Source organism: Synchiropus splendidus, chromosome 2 (assembly GCF_027744825.2).
Source record: "Synchiropus splendidus isolate RoL2022-P1 chromosome 2, RoL_Sspl_1.0, whole genome shotgun sequence".
In the NCBI taxonomy this organism is placed as follows: Eukaryota; Metazoa; Chordata; class Actinopteri; order Syngnathiformes; family Callionymidae; genus Synchiropus; species Synchiropus splendidus.
The window spans coordinates 23,315,498-23,334,190 of NC_071335.1; the positions used below are offsets into that span (position 1 = coordinate 23,315,498).

At 44.5% G+C, this 18,693-nt stretch overlaps 1 protein-coding gene across 9 annotated transcripts in view; it reads right to left on the bottom strand.

Annotated features, from left to right (window-relative positions):
• The window catches only part of inpp4b (inositol polyphosphate-4-phosphatase type II B), a 134,638-nt gene that overhangs the window by 5,528 nt on the left and 110,417 nt on the right, over nt 1–18,693 (bottom strand). For 8 of the 9 annotated variants that reach the window (XR_008413848.1, XR_008413849.1, XM_053854993.1 and 5 more), the window contains 9 exons: nt 15,138–15,321; nt 5,379–5,654; nt 5,064–5,205; nt 2,832–3,004; nt 2,494–2,617; nt 1,444–1,570; nt 690–830; nt 532–629; nt 347–459 (listed from right to left, as the gene is read on the bottom strand). Coding sequence is in view for 7 of the 9 variants with exons in the window: in XM_053854993.1 (XP_053710968.1) it covers nt 347–459; nt 532–629; nt 690–830; nt 1,444–1,570; nt 2,494–2,617; nt 2,832–3,004; nt 5,064–5,205; nt 5,379–5,654; nt 15,138–15,321 (1,378 nt within the window). In the remaining 2 variants the exon portion in view is untranslated. The remainder of the gene's footprint in view (nt 1–346; nt 460–531; nt 630–689; nt 831–1,443; nt 1,571–2,493; nt 2,618–2,831; nt 3,005–5,063; nt 5,206–5,378; nt 5,655–15,137; nt 15,322–18,693) is intronic. The other variant, XM_053855000.1, reaches the window with a different exon arrangement.

An 18,693-nucleotide genomic window follows, 5' to 3' on the forward strand; every position in this document is an offset into this window, starting at 1 on the left:
TTCAACGGAAGCTGAAAAGGTTCTTCTTCTTCAAAATACAGACTTCATAGGAAATAGGAATTACAGTCTTTTACTATCAACAAAGACTTGAAGTGAATTCGGATCACACTGTGACTTTTAATGAGGTCGATGTATATTGTGGTTTAATCTAATGTCGGGGAGGCTGAACCCAGCGGCAGGTCGCAGCCCCCTGCCACCTCAACCTCATTAAAAACCCCATGTGCTTCCACACAGATGTGTGGCAGCCCAGAATTAAAATATGTCTTTTTTAATTCACTTCAGCATCTCAGGTTTTTAAGACTCATTTCCCTTCTAAAACCCAAAGTCGAGCGTCACGGATGCGTACCGCTCCAGCGATCCACAGTATCTCCACGTTCTTCCTCTTCTTCGCGACTACATTCTGGCCCAGAGATTCAAGTAACTCCTTCGTGTCAGTCTGAGTCTGAAAACACGGTAGACCTGCTCGAGACGGACAGCGGAGCTCAGAGTTGAGTGACTCACAGGGGGCAGCAACAAACGGGGCGTACTTACATTCCGTCGGCACCGTTTCGCTTAATGATTTGTAATAAAGTTCTAGCATCTCAAAGTTCTTCTGGTTTATTCTCTCCTGGAGGGAGATGTCTCCGAACCTGGAGGGGCGTGCAGAGCTCAGCATTGGACAGGAACGTCGGTGCACGTGTCCGACTCACCTCTCTGCGATGGTCTGCTGTTCGTTGATGCCCACGTTGAACAGCACCGGGAGCACTCGCAGAGGTCGGCCATCTTTGATTTCCTCTGGGAGGGTCAGGAACGCCACTTTGGGTAATGGCACTTCGACGATAAAGTGATCTCTGGACGGAGAGATGAGGATTTTTTATCTTATTCTCATTCACATTTTATTTTAGGTTCTATAGATAAATCACAAAAGAATTATAAACATGTAAATGCCACAAAATTTAATTTATTTTGGGAGACATTAAGTACAGAAAGGTGAAGCGAAACTTGGAGGTGAACCAGTAATAAATAGGAAACTAGTGCGGTCAGAAACCTTTCTGTCAGTTTTATAGTTCCACTCTGACCTCCAGAGGGCCACATAACCACCCGCTCAGGGCCCCCCGGGGCGGCGCTCTGCCCGGCTCTGATGGAGGATCCAGATGCCCACTCCAAGCAGGGGTCGTGTCCTTGCATGAATGAGTTCCTCCTGAGGCGTTTTTCTTCAGTGACTTAACAACTAGCCTCAAAACCGCCCTGGTTTTCTGCTCCGCTGACAAATTTAAATTGAAAAAAATATCGGATGCTCTTTAGCTAAAAAAGCATCCGATGTTTTTTTAGCAAAAAGATGCATTCTTTCCTGCCATTTGGTGCTGTAGCCTTGAGGGGTTGATGACCGGTCACGTCTCCCGCATTTAGCTTTCTGCACATGCCTCCTTTAAGTTATAGCACGGGAGTGTTGGACATTCTAACCTTCTGCCGCATATAACAGGCTCAAGGTCACTGAGGTCATCTGTCTTTGCTTCCGTGACTTTAAACGTGACTCTCTGAAGGTCGGAGATGCCCACCTCCATGTCCTCCAACATGCCGATCTCCTCACCTGCAAGAGATGCTCATCGTTTAGCCGCGTCTTTCAAGGACAAAGAAGACTGAACCACGACACCCAACGTAACTAGCTAAGCTCAGACTACAGTCAAATCAAAAACAGTCTGGACCGGGAGAGGAGTCTTCATCACTAGCCATACGCTACGTTAGCTTGGTAGCATTCCTGAGTTGTCAAACCTATGGCAGCCCTGAAGAGATGTCCAATGAACAAAACGTTTCAGTACGGTGGCTGAGAAGTTCAAAACTCATTTCTAATCTTTCAAACAAATTTACACTTCTTTAGCAAACCATTTTTTTTCCTGGGTTTGTAAGTGTGTTTCCAATATTGTAAACGTTTTTTAGAGATTGTAAATGTGTTTTCGTAGTTTGTAAATGTGTTTCCGTACTTTGTAAATGTGTTTCCGTAGCTTGTAAATGTGTTTTCAGAGTTTGTAAAGTGTTTAAAGAGTTTGTAAATGTGTTTCCAGTTTATGCAAATTTTCCAAAGATTCATACGGAAAGGGAGGGGACCAAATTACGGACGTGATCTGGATGTGTTCCACTGGATCATGTTCCTCTTGTACAGGACCAATCGCAGGAGATCTCCGTTGGGAGTCCACTAAATGTTAAAAGACGTTAAAACAAATTTACAAACTCAGAAAAAACATGTACAAAATTGGAAATACACTTACAAACTCAGGAAAAAAAACAATTTGCTGAAGAAGTTTGTGAATTTGTTTGTTGTAAACGCATTTCGCGATTTGTAAATTTGTTTCAGGAGCTTGTAAATGTGCTTTGCACTTCTCAGCCACCGTGGTTTGCCGCTACAGTCACATCAAAGTTGATCACTCCAGTGATGTGGTTCATGAACGTCTTTGTTAGCAGTGTAAGCAGCCGCCATACAAGTGAATGACAGTTCAAGGTCGCAGTTTAACTCACTGTAGGTGCTGAGCAGGCTCTCGAACTGGGCCACGACCCCGACCAAGTGGAGCTGCCGAAGGAAGCCGCTGTCTTGCATCCCGGCGTACAGCTTCATCACAAACCCGCAGGCCAAGGCAGTCAGCTGTTAAAAACACACAGTGAGTCATCGCGGCCGGCTCGCGGCACAGTGAGCGCTGTCCTTCCTATAAGAAGGCGCTGCTTCAAATCTTCAGATGAAGATGTGGCCTTCTGTTGTGTTCAGGGGCCGAGACTTTCAGGAGGCTCTCAAAAATCTGGGGCAAGAGGCCAGACAGAAACATGAAACTATTGAGGCTAATGTGGAGGACTGGACCCACCGCCTGGCTGAAGACCACGTCTCGCCTCTGCTTTAAAAGGACGCCCTGTGGGATGCTGCAGGCGGCGTCCTGCAAGAGCACAAAGGTCATGGCCTTCTTGGCTCTCTCCGACACCTCGCACACGCACTCCTTTAGCCTCGTCACCAGGGGGCACAGCTGCTCCCGCCAGTCGCCTGTGGAGTCACAAGGTGCCTTCATGAGAGGCCGCGGAGTCAAGAAGGAGAAGGAACCAAGGCGTTCCCACAACAAACCAAATCACTTGGCGTGTAGAAACCAAAGCAAGTGAGATACAAGCCACTGTGAGTTAAATATACAAGCTGCATTTTGAGGGCGCAAATAGCAAAGGTGGAGGAGGAGGAGAAAGGTTTGGAGAGTTAAGGGAGGGGGTCAGGAGAGGGATGGAACTTGGGTTGGTCGGTCGGTGGTGACGGAGAACAAGACCAGTCTGCTGGAGGGAAGTTGCTTTGCATGTTAGCAGGAAGCAAACTCTGTGCAGGAAGGAAAGGAGGGGACACGGTGAAAGTCCTGCACTAGCTATGTTGAATCAAAACACAAGTAGAAACTAAAAAAAATTAATATTTCTGGCTTCCAAAATGATGCCACATAGTTCACTTAAGTCACTACTCAGGTTTTCATAGATTAACATGATCAAATTGGATTTATATTATAATATTTTATTCACTTTTATTTTATTTATTTATTCTTATTTTATATTTTTACACTCCTAACATGAAGTCTGTTACTTTATACATTGTCATTTTTCTTTCTTTCAGCAGGAAGCTAAAACTAACACTAGCCAACAGGGGGCAGTGTTATCCAACTGGTGGCCAAAATAACACACAAGACGTCTCAATATTCAGATGCCACACAGTAATCCAGGTGATCTGTGAGAGCAAAAGGAGACAAACTCATCCGCAGATAAAGACACGTCCGATGTTTTGATAGTGATACGATGACAGCTTCCGTGGCGCACCTGTCCAGACACGCCGTGTGAAGGCAAGTGAATGGCTCACTGCAGATAAGCAGGTTATTGTTTGCTATTCTGAGCGTGGCGTTGTGTCGACAAGCACTTCCTCTAACGCAGCAAGACGCTGCAGTAAACGCAGAGGCAAGGCTTGCTTATCTCCTGCTCACAATGAAGAGCAGACAGCAGGGATTTCAGCGCGACACACTTGGACCGACTCTTTAAAGCAGCTTTAATTCCGGTGTTACAGGCTGGAATGCAGAGCCTCCTCTTGTCGCGGGTTCAGAGAAATTCCCTTGCTTCACGTGCCAGTTGGCGGCTGCCGACAGACCAGCCGCTCGTCTGGACACCAGCTTCAGGCAGGATTTCCATGAAAGTCAGAGCGGTCCGGGCAGTTTGCGGTCAAGTGTGACTGGCTCAGCATGATAAATATTGCCCTGGTGCACCTCTGGCAACCACTCGGGCTTCTAACAGTGAGACTGTCCGGAGAGCTGTCCGCGGTCACTTACACTTTAGGGACATGTCGTTTGAATTCATTTTCCAATTTCTTCTGTGGCAGTAAAACGTTTCCATACTTGTGTCCGAAGAGGAGGATCAGACCTGCTGTTCGGCGGCAGATCATAGATGAAGAATTACGGGGCTGTGGATGACACAGGCAGCCGCTGCACGGGGCTCAGGAGAAAGCTAAAATAAAGCTAAAATAAATGGTTGTTTTCTCTCATCGTCCTCAACTGAAAATTAGCATTGAGGGTATAGAAACATTCAGTTGGTCTTGATGAATTAATCTGATATGATATAAGCAGATCAAGTTGAATCTGTGCACATGAGCTTAAACGACAGGGTGGAAGTGCTCCAGTCATGAGTCAACTCATTTTTTTATCCTTCTAGCCTGACTTTTTTATTTAAACTTCCATCAACCTCATCTGGTCTCCTCCCTCATGGATGTTTCGGTTATGAAAATTGATCAGAATTTCCTGCGGAAGAAGGTTTTCTACGTGATTCATGAGTTTTATGTGGATTAATATATATATATATATTCTGAAATTACTGAATCAAAATAAACGCTTGATTCTATATTTCTTTTTGCTATTTAAAAATCTCTCATTAAGTATGTTGCTATATGCTAAAATTAGGTTGCTCACGTTTCATTTATTATTCCATTCTTGTAGCGTTTTATTTTCATGAATATTCCTCAGCTTAAAAGTTCACGGTTTCAACTTTGCTATACTAAACCATCAGAAAACTGGACCTTGTTTTGGAGGCACTACCTGGGTTGTGTGAGGAGATGACGGCGGCTGGTTGCTCCCCAGGACCGAGCTCTGGCTTCTGCGTCTCCACCTCTTCCTTGAGTTTATCCACCATGGCAATGACGCAGTTGAGACATTTAGCCACGTTGGCCCAAACTCTGTCCTGCAAGGTCAAAAAAATTAAAGAATGAAATTCAGCAATTTCATCGAAAGCATAACTGGGGTATGACGGCAGAATAGCTTGTACGAATTGTCGTAAATTAGACCTTTAGTTTACATTGGCGTGGTATGAAATGAAGCTCTTATTTTGGAGCAAATTTAAAAGCTTCCACTTGCCCATTCCTCCTCGTCGTACTCTTTCTGATGTGGTATGGAGCCTTGCTTCAGCGGCGTCGACCCATCGTGGATGTGGTGCGTCTCCTCAATGTTGTTGCACAACACCGGGCTCTCCGTGTGTCCCGGGAGCCTGTGGACCTGGCCCACTTCCTGTTCGCCTTCTTGATGCTTGTCCGGGTTCTGCTTCTTTGAAACGTAGCCGGGACGGGCCGCGTGAAGCGCCAGCAGGGCGCTCTTCACCAGTTCATCTTTGAGGGTGTGGACGAACTGCTCCGTCTGCAAACCAACAAGTCACCGAGAGGTGTAGTTACAAGATGTTACGATTAATTAATTACAACATTATTACGATTAATCAATTACAACTAAAAAAATGTAATATAATTTAATGTAACAGTTTGCTTTGTAAGTGCAGGAGTTCCTGCTCCACTGATCCCACTGATGCACAAGACACGTGGCAGCTAGGATGAGAACAACAACAACAAACATGGAGGAATCCCTGAACCAAAGCAAACAAAAGCATCTGTTTGCTTTTGTTCAGGGAGGTTTTTCACTACACAATGGCCAGGGTTTCCACTACTCTGAATGGACTTGAAATTCTTATAACATTGAAATTCTTATACAAATATTTTCAAGACATGAAAAGAGCTTTAGTTTAAATAAGGTGATATAAAAACTTGAATATAGACACCATCCTGATTTATTGTGCTACTGTCAAACTGATGCAAAATAAACAATATTGTGTTGTTTAAATGTATGAATGGCTCCATCATTTGATTCAGTCATATACCACATTCATTCAAACTGAAAAATGTGGCTTCTTGTGGCAAATATTCTTATATATATATATACTGGGATTAATGGGATTAATAGAGATTAATTCATTCTGTAATTAACTAGATTTCTTTTTTTTTATCGAATCCCACCCCTGATAGTAACCCACGACTTGGAGGGAAAACAAACCCAGTGGTTCAGCTTCACACCGTTGCTCTCCTTTAGTGTGTGAAAACAAAGCGCACTGCCTGTGTTTCTCAGAAAACATTCACACAGCTTCATTCCAAATGTGAGCTGATGGGGATCCAGCTGGTACGAAGCTTCGCGCTCACCGTCGACCTCTCGAGAATAATCACTCAAGCTGTGCGATAAACAATTCAATTACCAGAGCAAAACACAAGCAAATCAAACATATTCGCCGGTGAGGAGGAAGCCACAACGGAACTACAGGTGGAACTCCATCAGTGCTTTTGAAGCCTTCAGAAGACTCACGGCTCCCCCAGGGACGCTCTGTTTTCACTCAGAGGAGCTTTGTGGAGGATCCCATTTTCCATTTGGTGGACAGCAGCAACAAAGCCCAAGCCTCAACTCTTCATATGAAGCTACTAAGTTCTAACAACACTGAGCTTAAACCGCTGGCGTTTCTGCTGTCACTGAGACCTACTAACACCTTCAGCAGTACTTTTATTTTCAATTTTCATCATACGTATAGAGAGATAATACTCATATATCTCATATATCAGGGTTCTCACCAGCAACATAGGAGATTTCCAGCCCCTACAGAGAGAACCCAGCATATTCTGCTTTTAAAAATAATCTCAGATTGCAGGGGAACATGATAGTACTCTTCTCTAAATAACATACTCCATAATCTCACTTCATGCGTGGCACAAAATTGATCATTTCACTGACTTCGAAAAGTTCTCCTCGCTGCATTTGGTTGGAGGCAGAATCCAGCTGAGCCCAGCAAAAGTGCGTATGATCATAGCACGAATATGATGGTGTTGAATCATCAATGAACAGGAACACATCACTACAGCATTTACACATGAATCTGATCATGTGCTCCCTATTCTGAACTTCTGCTCTCTTCTGCTCAGGAAGCCCCATACACACACACACATTTGTATTGTATTTGCTGTATTGAGGCAACAACTTCAACTGAGTTTTTTTTAATGTTGCTGATGAAAATATTTTTAACTCACTGTCAGAACAATGACAAAGTCTTCCCTTAAGTTCAGCTTTGTATTCAAAGTAAACAACAAAATAGACTCACAAAAGACTACAAGCAAATAGCCTGGAGAGGTTCCGCTAATAACCTTCCTCCAAACCAGAGTTTTACTCATGGACCGGGAATATTTTCACTCATTAATAACGCACTGTTTATCAATCTGTAAAACAAGCCCGGCACAAAATACACTGCATCACGTCCCCGCGCTGCCTGCATTGTTGCGACTTCCTTAGCTCCAAAAGCAAGCTCTGAGTCTCTCCGGGTTTCAGATCTCAGACCAAAAAAGAAATCCCTGGGGAGAAATCCCACTTTGTTCAATGAATCTGCTGACCAGCCTGCAAGTCTGCTCAGGTGCACAAGTGAACCGGCAGAGAGGAACAGATCTGATGGTTGCTTCCGCTCGCCTGGAGAGGGAGACGACATTTACAAACTGCAACCTTTTGTATTCATGTGGTCGGAACAAAAATGGACTCTATTTGGTTACCGCTCGTAGTTTGCCTTGCAATGTGGCGCAGTGAGATAAGATGACATTTCAGGGGAGTTTCCCCTAATTGTGGAAGCCACAGACAGAGTGTAGGAACCGGGGGAAGGACCTGAATTAAATGGACGGTTCGCTGAGCGACTGTACCAAAGGATCTGCCTTAAAAATGTTGTTTGGCAACGCATCACATCATGGCTTTAAACACACGCTGCTGTCACTTTAGAGCCAACGCCACGCCACACTTCGCTCATTGTAAGAGCACACCACCAAAGGAACCTCGGCCATTGTGCAATTGTGCTCAGTGGAAATTGTAGAAAATCCATTTGCATTACAGAAAAACGGTAGCTACTGACACTTGTGGATGTGTTGCTATATAAGCAGACCATAACTGCAGTGAATTAATTTGTTTAAAAATGTCTGCAATACATCACAATTTTCTATCTATAAATCATGATTTGGATGTCATGACAATTTACACACATCTACTTGTAAGTTTCTGTGAGTAAAACAGTCCAAAATATATGCACAAAACGTAAACATACCAAAAGTAAATAAGAACAACAACACTCGGCTGCAGACGGCTTTGAACACACATGGAACCTAATATAATATCCATGAGCACAGGATTGTTTACGTTCATCACCAGTCATTGAGACTATATTTGAATGCACCAAAAAAACTACATAGCACATCATGAAAATACAGACTTAAGTAACTGTTATCTCTTATAACGTAACTTATAAAGAAGTATAAGTAACTTATAAAGAAAAAAAACATCAAACTGCAGGGTGTGATAGTTGAACCTGATAATAAAACAGCCTGACGCTGGCTAGCTAACTAGCTTAGAGCCTTAGTTCTTCTTTGTTAATAGACAAATGTAGATGTAGTGAACATATATATCAGGTCCTGCATCAACTATTAAACAAGGAGGGAAACCTTGATGCCCTTTGGGGGTAAATGAAGGTTTGAAGTTAAACATCATGTTAGCTATTAGCTACGTTAGCTCCACACGCAGTGTTTGGCATGGCGAGTCAGACAGTAAACTCTCCATCGCTCTGCTGTGAAGGAGTGTGGTTGAGTTAGAAGAATTTCTGGTTAAAAAACTACTAGAAGTCGTTTTTTTGAACAGCTTTTCCACTTCCAAATGTGATGTGTGGGGCAACGTGTGCTTGTGACGAGTGCACTGCTCCCACAGCGTAGAACTATAGCGCACGACTGAAACGGTCCATATAACCTCCTCACTTGGAGAGATCGCCAACTGGTTCTCCATCTAATGTTGGGAAACTTCAACAAGGACAAAATGTATAAAATAGAAAAGGATCTTGATGTGGAAGTCCAGTGGTTTGTTTCCAGTGTGGAACCTCAGGGTGGACTTCCCGTAAAAGCTGCAGTCTTGCTAAACCTGTGTAACCCGTGTAGTCGCCACGCAAACAACACAACTGTACAGATCATACGATCAACTGTACAGATCAGACAACATGGTGAGACTGTCATGGGTCTCTCGCGGCGCACTAGCATGCTACGGCAGGCGGCTCAAACGACTTGCCGAACCTCTAGATGGAGCACAGTCCTTGAGGTGTTTTGGTTCATGGCATGTGTTATGAGCAGGCTGTTACGACCAACGGACCCTCTGATAATAACACACAAGGACAGTAAACAAAACCAGTCTGAGCACTCACAGGTAGCTAGCAAGAACAACCGTCATCAACGATTCTTTCTCTCAAACACCTCTCTTCGCTGCTCAGAACCTGCGCTCATTGTCCCCGAACACAAACGGCTCCACAGGTGTTCTCAGTTGCACCTGATTGACAATCAAGCCAGGACTCGGCTCCCCTCGACTCCAGATTGTCCAGGGGGCGCCGAGACTTGCCCGCCACTGATTGCCTTCCCGCTCACACATCTGTTCAACTGACTGATCTCCTTCTCTTCCTTCGGCTTTGTACTTTACATGTGAGCCACTTTTTCAGGAGAACATTCGTGCACGTGAGAAATGCGAAAATGACTTCAGCTCCCATCACAACGCACAACCTTCATCACTAATGTCCCTGAATGTGCAAATAATAGGACTCGGTTTGTATATCAGCCACCTCACAACAAAAGACGATACAAGGTTCGCTGACTTCAGGCTTTTGAATGTGGCTCCAACAGCCCCTCAGCATTCTCACTCACCTTCCGGTCTTTGCTTCTCCCTGGAATTACTCTGCATGTGCGGATAAAACCGGAAGGTCACCTGTGTGGTGAGACAGCATCACCTCTTCTATGAGGTCCAGAACCTTCAGCTCCATCATCCGACTGGTGTGGCTGACTTTATTGAGTCTCCACTGTTCTTCAAACCTTCCTTTTGCTGTAGCTGACCTCTCATTTCTCCCAACAGAAACCGCTAATATTCATATACAGGTCAACCAGGTTTATATTTTATGGCTGTAGAATTGTTTAAAATGTGCAGCAAGTGTAGTACTTGTATCCCTTTATATGCGGCTTATATTCAGACATACATAACAGAACTAAGAGTGAAACCTGCCTCGGTACCAAAACAAAGGCACCTAGTGTTGCTTTTCCACAGTACCGGTTCTACCCAGGTGGAAACACTTCCGAGGCCAGAAGAGCGGAGACAATAGCCCTGATGTTCAGAACCTCCCTCGCCTGGTTCTAGAATGCGGGCACAAGGGGGCAGTGACCTTGCTGTAAAGTGTTAGCGGGACATGTCTTAAGTGCACTGGGCTCAAACATGGACTGGACTCTCCCACAGCTCTTCCAGCGAGTAAACAACTCAGCCGTTCATCAGTGACGTGTGTTTGAGGCATACTCAAGGGTCTTTATCTGGTGGTTCTTTGGATGACACACAATCGGTTGTGCACTCCAGAGTCACCGCATGCTTTGGTTTTCTATCACAACACACCCTCGCCAGAGGCTTGCCCTCCATAGACTGATCAGACTGGTGGCGCCATGAGCAGCTACCAGTCCTTCATATCATAGCTTCCATAGATAGGTTCATCCCATGGGACAGTCACCCATGATAAAAACTGGTTGTTCCAAAGAGCTATGGTGGAAAATTTCAGGCGAAATTTCCCAGTCAGCTTCTTGCCTTCCTGGATCAAGAGAATGATAAGCACCACTTTGTAAGTCATTCTCAAATGTAAAATTTGCCAGCTGAAGCATGTACTACTAGTACTGAGAGCAAATCCAAATAAACTATGATATAAATCCCCCACTGCGACGTCTCTCTGTGACAAACGTTCCATCTCTTGGTTGACTCTAAACACTTGTCTTCATCCTCTTTTTTCATGCAAACTATATTGTATAAACATCACGCACACTGACTTGTTACCCTCATATTTAGCATCTGTTAAGTCCAGGTTCCGTGGTTATGGTCGCTAACTATACGAAACTTCAACAAGGACAAAATGTATAAAATTGAAAAGGATCTTGATGTGGAAGTCTAGTGGTTTGTTTCCGGTGTGGAACCTCAAGGTGGACTTCCCGCTTCAATCTAGCTAAACCTGTGTAACCCGTGTAGTCGCTATGCTAACAACACACCCGTACAGATCATATGACAGGGAAAATGAGACTCGCTTGCTGCTGGATTGCATTGTCAACAGCAACAGAAGAACTAAACTTTGTTTCTGAACGGCCCTTTAAAAGAGTCAGAGAGAGAGAGCTTGCCCTCCATCGACTGATCAGCGCCGTGAGCAGCCACCAATCCTGCATGTCTTAGCTTCCACTGACAGCCTCTTCCCATGGGACAGTCACCTATGATAAAAACTGGTTGTTCCAAAGAGGCACGGCAGGAAATTTCGCCCTGCTGGATGAAGGCTGCTTTTCGCCACCAGCCGTGGTGTTACTGGCGCTTGGGTAAGGCTGATCTCACAACCCACCAGGACCTGATTTGTGGTTGCTGTGGTAGCACAGTGGGGATCCTCTCCTCATCAGACGCGTACGTTAGTTGGAAATGAAAGGAAGTCACACTCAATATATTGGACTCCAGGTGCCGCCGCTTGCTCCAGGTGATTTTATTTTCACCCCTCTGGAAACCATCCCTGGTTCTCAGCCTACAAACGCCTCTAAATGTCTAGCTAGGATAACCTTTTCAGAAATTCTCAGCTGAGGTGAGGGAAATGTCAATGAAGGGTTAATAAACTAATATTCCACAGAGCATTACAGGCCACGAATCAGAAAGTTTCACACTCCCACTTGAGACAAACCCCAAAGGGGGAGATGTAAATGCACCAATTCTGTTGGCTGATTGTGTTCTATTCCTCCGTGGCCCAAAATAATTTCTTCCACAACAGACTGCAGTCTGACAGCAGCAGATGTAATTCAGTGGTTAATTAAAAAATGGAAAAAAAAGAAGCTCATTTTATAATTTGTGAGTTTGGAATTTGAAAGGTTCCTGCACTTACAACTTTCCTAACTGATGTTTAAAATGTTGCTCTACCTGCCGACCCTCTTCACCTGAATGAATTGCACTTCACCTGAAAAGACTGGGGCTCTACTAAACCCTTCAGCATCCGGGAGACTCCATTAGTCCTCACAAATCACCGCTTATGTTTCTCTCACCAACGTGGCTGACTTGAGTTGAAAAGACTTTTAGCTGTGCAGAATCACGAGGCTACAAATGAAACTGCATTTATTGTTCCATTCAGGTCGAGGTGCATCTCAATCTGAAGTACTGCAAATTATTCACGGCCTTGAATCCCACTAATTCACTGTTCCTGTGTCATGTTTATCCCGACTGAAAACAGTCTGCGGAATCCGCATGACTCGAATTGACTGGAGAAAACTTGGAATAGATTGATAATGAACTGCAGCTCTGACGCGGCGGATTTTCTCAGCCCAGGTCAGAGCAGCAGCCATGTTGCTTCAACACTGAAATCTTCCCAATAAAACTCAAAGATTCCCGGACCGATGCCAAGAAAATGGCCCCAAAGCAAGCGGAATTTAGAACAAATCTTTGACGCGGGCCTCTTTTCTGGAGCCAGATCTCACTGAGCCTATTATGCTGCTGTTATTATTGTTGTTCGGCAAAGACAATGAAGCATCCTATCATCTGTGATCTGGTGCCTGCGTCTACTGCTGATCTTTCTCAAAGCAAATTCATGAAAAAGGCTTTAAAAAAACAAAAAAGCCTGGAGAATAGCGGTCTGCCTGCTGGGCCTACATTGAGCCAGTAGAGGTGTGAAGCTTGCCAAGTCTTTTAAACACCTCCTTCAAGAGAATCGTAAGAACCAGTTTGTGAGCCATTCTCAAATGTAAATCTAACCTCTGTGCCTGTGCCCAAGTGCCAGGTGAACCACTTGTACTCAGAGCAAATCTAAATAAACGACGACATAAATGCCCCACCGCGACATCTTTCTGTGACAAGCAAACGTTCCATTTCTTGGTTGATTTAAGAATCGTGTGTAACTTTTGGAAACACTTGTCTTCATCCTCTTCTTTCATGCAAACTACATTGTATAAACATCATGCACGCTGCCTTGTTACCCTCATATTTAGCATCTGTTAAGTCCAGGTTCTGTGGTTATGGTCGCCAACTATGGGAAACTTCAACAAGGACTAAAAGTATAAGATAGAAAAGGAAGTTGTCCAGTGGTTTGTTTCTGGTGTGGAACCTCCGGGTGGACTTCCCGGAAATGCTGCAATCTAACGAAACCGGTGTAACGCTGTGTAGTCGCTGTGCTAACAACACAGGAAATTTGCCACAACTGTACACATCATAGGACCAGGAAAATGAGATTCGCTCGCTGCCATTGCATTGTCAACTGCAACAGTAGAACTAAACTGAACGGCTCTTTAAAAGATGTCATAGTTCCGTTTCTAGGTGCTTTTATTTTGTTACTTCCCGTGTTCCGTGCATTGTTTCCCTGTTCTCATCCCACTCCGTCCAGCTTATCTAGCTCATTCCACCGATTACTCCAGCATGGATATCAACTCCTGAGTTCCAGTCTGCTTTGCCAGATGGTCACTTCGTGTCTGATGTTAAAGCTCTCTCTCTCTCGACCCTCCGATCTCTCGTTTATTCCAATTTTGATTCTTGTTTCCGCGTACGGTGCTTTTAGTTGTTGTTTCTGGCTTAATTCCCTGAGTTCCATTGATCGCGCATGAGTGTTATTTTGTACTCGCCTTTTCTTTTTTCACCGCGTTATTGTCTTCCTCATATCAGCTTTGTTCACCTGTTCTGTTTTCAGGTTTTCTCCCTTCCCTACGTGTGTGTCCTCCTCGCTCCGCTTCTGCTGTCGACGTCTTCTTTTCATCCTTATTGTTCGTGTTTGGTTTGTGTTAATTGTATAAAACGATTGCTAACTTCACTTCACAATTGAGTCAGATTCCTTTCATGATCATGAGAAAAGAGTCATGAATCCCAAGCTGCCCCTTGAGTGACTCACATTCTTTTCTAAACTATATCCAAAGTGCGTCCATTTTTTCAGATCAGACGTGACTTTTCACCAGCTAGCCTTGGTTTGGACAGGTCCGCACTCTATTGTACTGTGGGCTAGACTTGTGATTTGACCTCTGGCCTTTGGTGGAGACCCGAACCGTTTCACCTGTGAAGACGCTCCTATGATTTTCCAACAAAGACACTTTGTTGGGGCCAGTCACAGTGTGGCCCTTGACCTCATGTGACCCTGCCGACCAGATGCTGTCACCATGGAGATAGTTCTTACATCATCTGTAAAGGCACCAATGTAACAACAATGATTTCAATTCCAGCTCCAGTCCGAGTGTTTTACCAGCCAGTAGAGCTCTAAATAAACGGAGCGCCATGTCCGCCTTATCAGTGGCTAATGATGCCGCCGATCCTGAAGAGGTAAAGAGGAAGCTGCTCCTGCTGAGCCATTTGAGCCGTTTGAAGGAAAATCAAAGATAAGCAAAGACGAGCTTGAAGGGAAGGAAAAAGTGCATTAATAATCTGATCCAAACATCGACATGATGCTATCAAACGCTGCGGTCCAGCGACGGTGATAATTGGCAGCAGACTGAGAAACTTAAAATGATCAATACAAAGTAAGAAAACTGTTATTCTCAGCTGGTGCCAGTTGGACAGTGATGAAGCCAGATATATAAAAGACACTGGCATTCTAGCACTTTGTTCAATGAAAAACTTTTCAGGGTTCAAACCAGGTCGAACACGGGGTAAACAATGAGGTTATGACTTCAGAAGTTGAAGAGCAAACTTTGTTCCTCTGCGCAGCACGGCGAAGTGAAATGGGAGTTTAGGGCTTCAGGGAAATAAAGGGATATTTGCAGTGAGAATAAGAGAGAGCTGGAGCTGACTTACGTTGTCAGAGAGGTTCTTGAGAGCGTCCTTCAGGCCAGAGGAGGAGTGCTCCTGGGCCGCCTGGAGGAGCTGCTCCGCTGACACCGTGATAATGGGCAGGAGGTAGCTCATGCTGCTGAGGACCTCTTGAGCTTTGGCAGTGTGCTCCGGAGAATAGTAGATACACTGGTAGGCTGTGCTGAAGCTGAAACGGAGAGGAGATTTATGAAGCCCACTTGAGAGACTGACAGCTCTGATACTAGACCCAGTCACATTCCGATCACGTTCATGGCTGACCTACGGACGGCGGGAGCGCATGGAAGCTTTGTTGGGATTATTCTCTCCTCGACATGCAGAAAACCTTTCCTTGATCGCAACCTTTCAAGAAAATCTTGCCATTCCTCTTTGAACAACAGCGGCTGGAACTCGAATTTCCATTCTTGCGTAAGGTTTCCTCCATCGGGTAAAGGTGTTCAGGACAGGTCCCTTTTCACTTTTATATATTTATATATATTAGTGGAAGGACTTGAACAAGTTAATTACGATTAATTAATTACAACGTTATTACCATTAATTAATTACAAAATAATAATAATAATAATTTAATTTAACATAACAGTTTGCTCTCCAGACAACAGGGAACCTTTGTCAGTGCAGGAGATCCTGGTCCACTGATCCCACTGATGCACAAGACACGTGGCAGCTAGGATGAGAACAACAACAACACACATGGAGGAATCATCCCTGAACAAAAGCAAACAAAAGCATCTGTTTGCTTTTGTTCAGGGAGGTTTTTCACTACACAATGGCCAGAGTTTCCACTGCTCTGAATGGACTTGAAATTCTTATAACATTGAAATTCTTGTACAAATATTTTCAAGACATTAAAAGAGCTTCAGTTTAAATAAGGTGATATAAAAACTTGAATATAGACACCATCCTGATTTATTGTGCTACTGTCAAACTGATGCCAAAATAAACATTATTTTGTTGTTTAAATGTATGAATGACTCCATCATTTGATCAAATTGAACAATGTGGCTTCTTGTGGCAAATACCACAATATATATATATATATATATATATATATATAGTTAATGGTATAAGACTATTTGCCACAAGAAGCCAGATATATGTATATATAAATATATAAGGAACATCAAATCTCACTAACTTTCTAGTTGCAGATGTCACAGTCCATCCATACACGAGTTCTGTGTTTTTTCCAGTTGTAAAAGTGGCGCCTTGTTTTGCAGATACGTGCTGTTTAATAAGCTAACAATGCTTCAGATTCAATAAAGGTCGCCTCTTTCTTTTTCACAACAGAAACTCTCCATTGTTCCGACCAATGCTTTCAGGGCCAATCCCTCTAATTAAACTTTATTTTTTAAAACCTGTTGACTTTCAACGGCTTCATCTCCTCAAGTGGAGTCCGACTTCTCTGTTCGTTAGCAACCGACTCCACGAGTTTCTATCGAGGCATGACTCAGTGTGAGACCCTTAATTGACACGAGGGGTGGGGCGGGGGGGAGTGCAGGAAGCAGCGGAGGCAGGGGCAGACACAAAGGCTGAAATATTAACCATAAGAATATTTAGAGAGTCGGCAGGATCAATGCAACACATCACCCGCACAAAGCCACAGCTTCTCTGCTTTATATAGAGCACGATGAAGGTGCACATTACACCAAGAGGGACGTCTGAAACCGATCAATTCCCACGGCAACAACCGGCCTGGGAAACGTTCCGTCTCCGTTGAGCAAGAGTTCAATTGGGGATGGTGAGTGCGATTCAATAAGAAACCCCGTCGGCTCATAAATACAAATCCAAAGCCATTAGGGAGTCTGGAAGGCAATAATGAATGGAGGGACATGCCACCTGATGCAGGGACACCAAATTGATTCAGTCTAAAACAGGAGAGCGCAAGAGACTGCAATTGCCTCATCAGCGATGCTGTCAGAGCAAACAGGTCGACGGCGACCCAAGACCCCGCCGCAGTAATAGCATAAACCTGTGAATACAGATGACTGGACCCGGATGGAGGTCGCAGGGAAGCAGTGGTTCAGAGGAGAGGGATTCGAGTGAGGACGCACAGAGTCACCAAAGCTCACGTGTTACCATCAATTTAGCTGAGGATTTATACCCATTTCTTCACATTGTAAATGAGTTGCATGTTGTTTGGCTGGAGAAGGGAAACTCTCGTAAGAATCTAAAATGAATGGGGGTGGAACAGAGCTCTCCGTGTATGTGACTGCAACAAACCCTCAGACTCACACGCTCGGCTGTTGTTCCTGCTCGTTCTTCACGGGTTGGGATTCTATTTTTTATTTTATTATTTGGAAGAAATTATTTTGTCCCTCATGACTCAAGAGGGATGGAGGTTTTCAGTCAGACGGATGAGGAAATATAAAGAGAAAAAATGAAACTCAAATGTTCCATTTCTGACTGAGGGTTGGTTTGTGTTTCCTCCATGTGCATTTGCTTCAGGGCTTTTCTGTCTTTTCATAGATATCGATAACAAAACGGGGGAGGTTTCCTGGAATATTCACGGATTACAAAGTAATGTAGCAGTAAAGGAAACGCCACTTTAGCTCCAACGTTTCAGGACCCCGCTGCTTACCAGACGCCATGTTCACTGAGGCGTGTGGTCTGTGGTGTTTGGAAACAGCTAAGTTGCATGAAGAATAAATAAAATAAGTGAAAGAAACACACTATTTGGGCTCCATAAAATCTGTTCTCTTTGGGTACGGGATAGCAAGGTGGGTCGGTGAAGGTGTGTCCAGTGAGTTTGAGGATATTGATCACAGTGCTCCCTGACAAGCTCCCTGAAACGGTCCCAGCACAGGGGTCAGAGTCCCAGTCTAGAGGGCCCCTGTGCTACTAAAACGCTGGGTAGAACCCTGGAATGGATGACACCAATGGATGAGCAACTGGGATTCAGTACAGTACAGAGAGACTCCAGTTTAGGCGCTTGAAGAACGGGCAGATAAACAGGAACTTTTGCAAGCTGCACTGCATCACAGTCGGAACACTTCTGAACACGCTTTTTAAAAGCATCTTATGTGTCCAATGTGGGCCTCTGGCCCTGTGTTTGACACGACTGCGGGGTGGAATTGAAGCATCTTCCCCACTCCCCCCCCGCCGTGGGGGACTCAGCCTGCCACCAGAGGCGTCTACGTTGGTTTAAACAGGTATTTATAGAGGTAGCAAGGCCACCGCGAGGAGCATCCTGCTTGTTTCAACGGAAGATCAATAGGAATATGTTATGAGCGTGATGACAGCGACAAAAGCTCTGGGCCCGGCGGCGTAATTAAACCAGGAGCTCCGGTACCTGCCTAATTAGTAGCGAGAAGACAAATGAAGCAGGAGCCGGAGCCCTGCTGCTGGCAGCCAGCAGGAAGAAAATACAGCCATGTCAGCACTGTGCCTTTCAGCGCCGCCTGAGCTTTGCTCCATCATCCAGATCGCACACTATTATCACAGTCCACACACCGGGCCCATATTGCAACCTGGTGTTTACTGTGAGAAAAAACAAAAACTGTCTGCTTTACTTATGCTGAAGAAGGTGCTCTCAAAATAA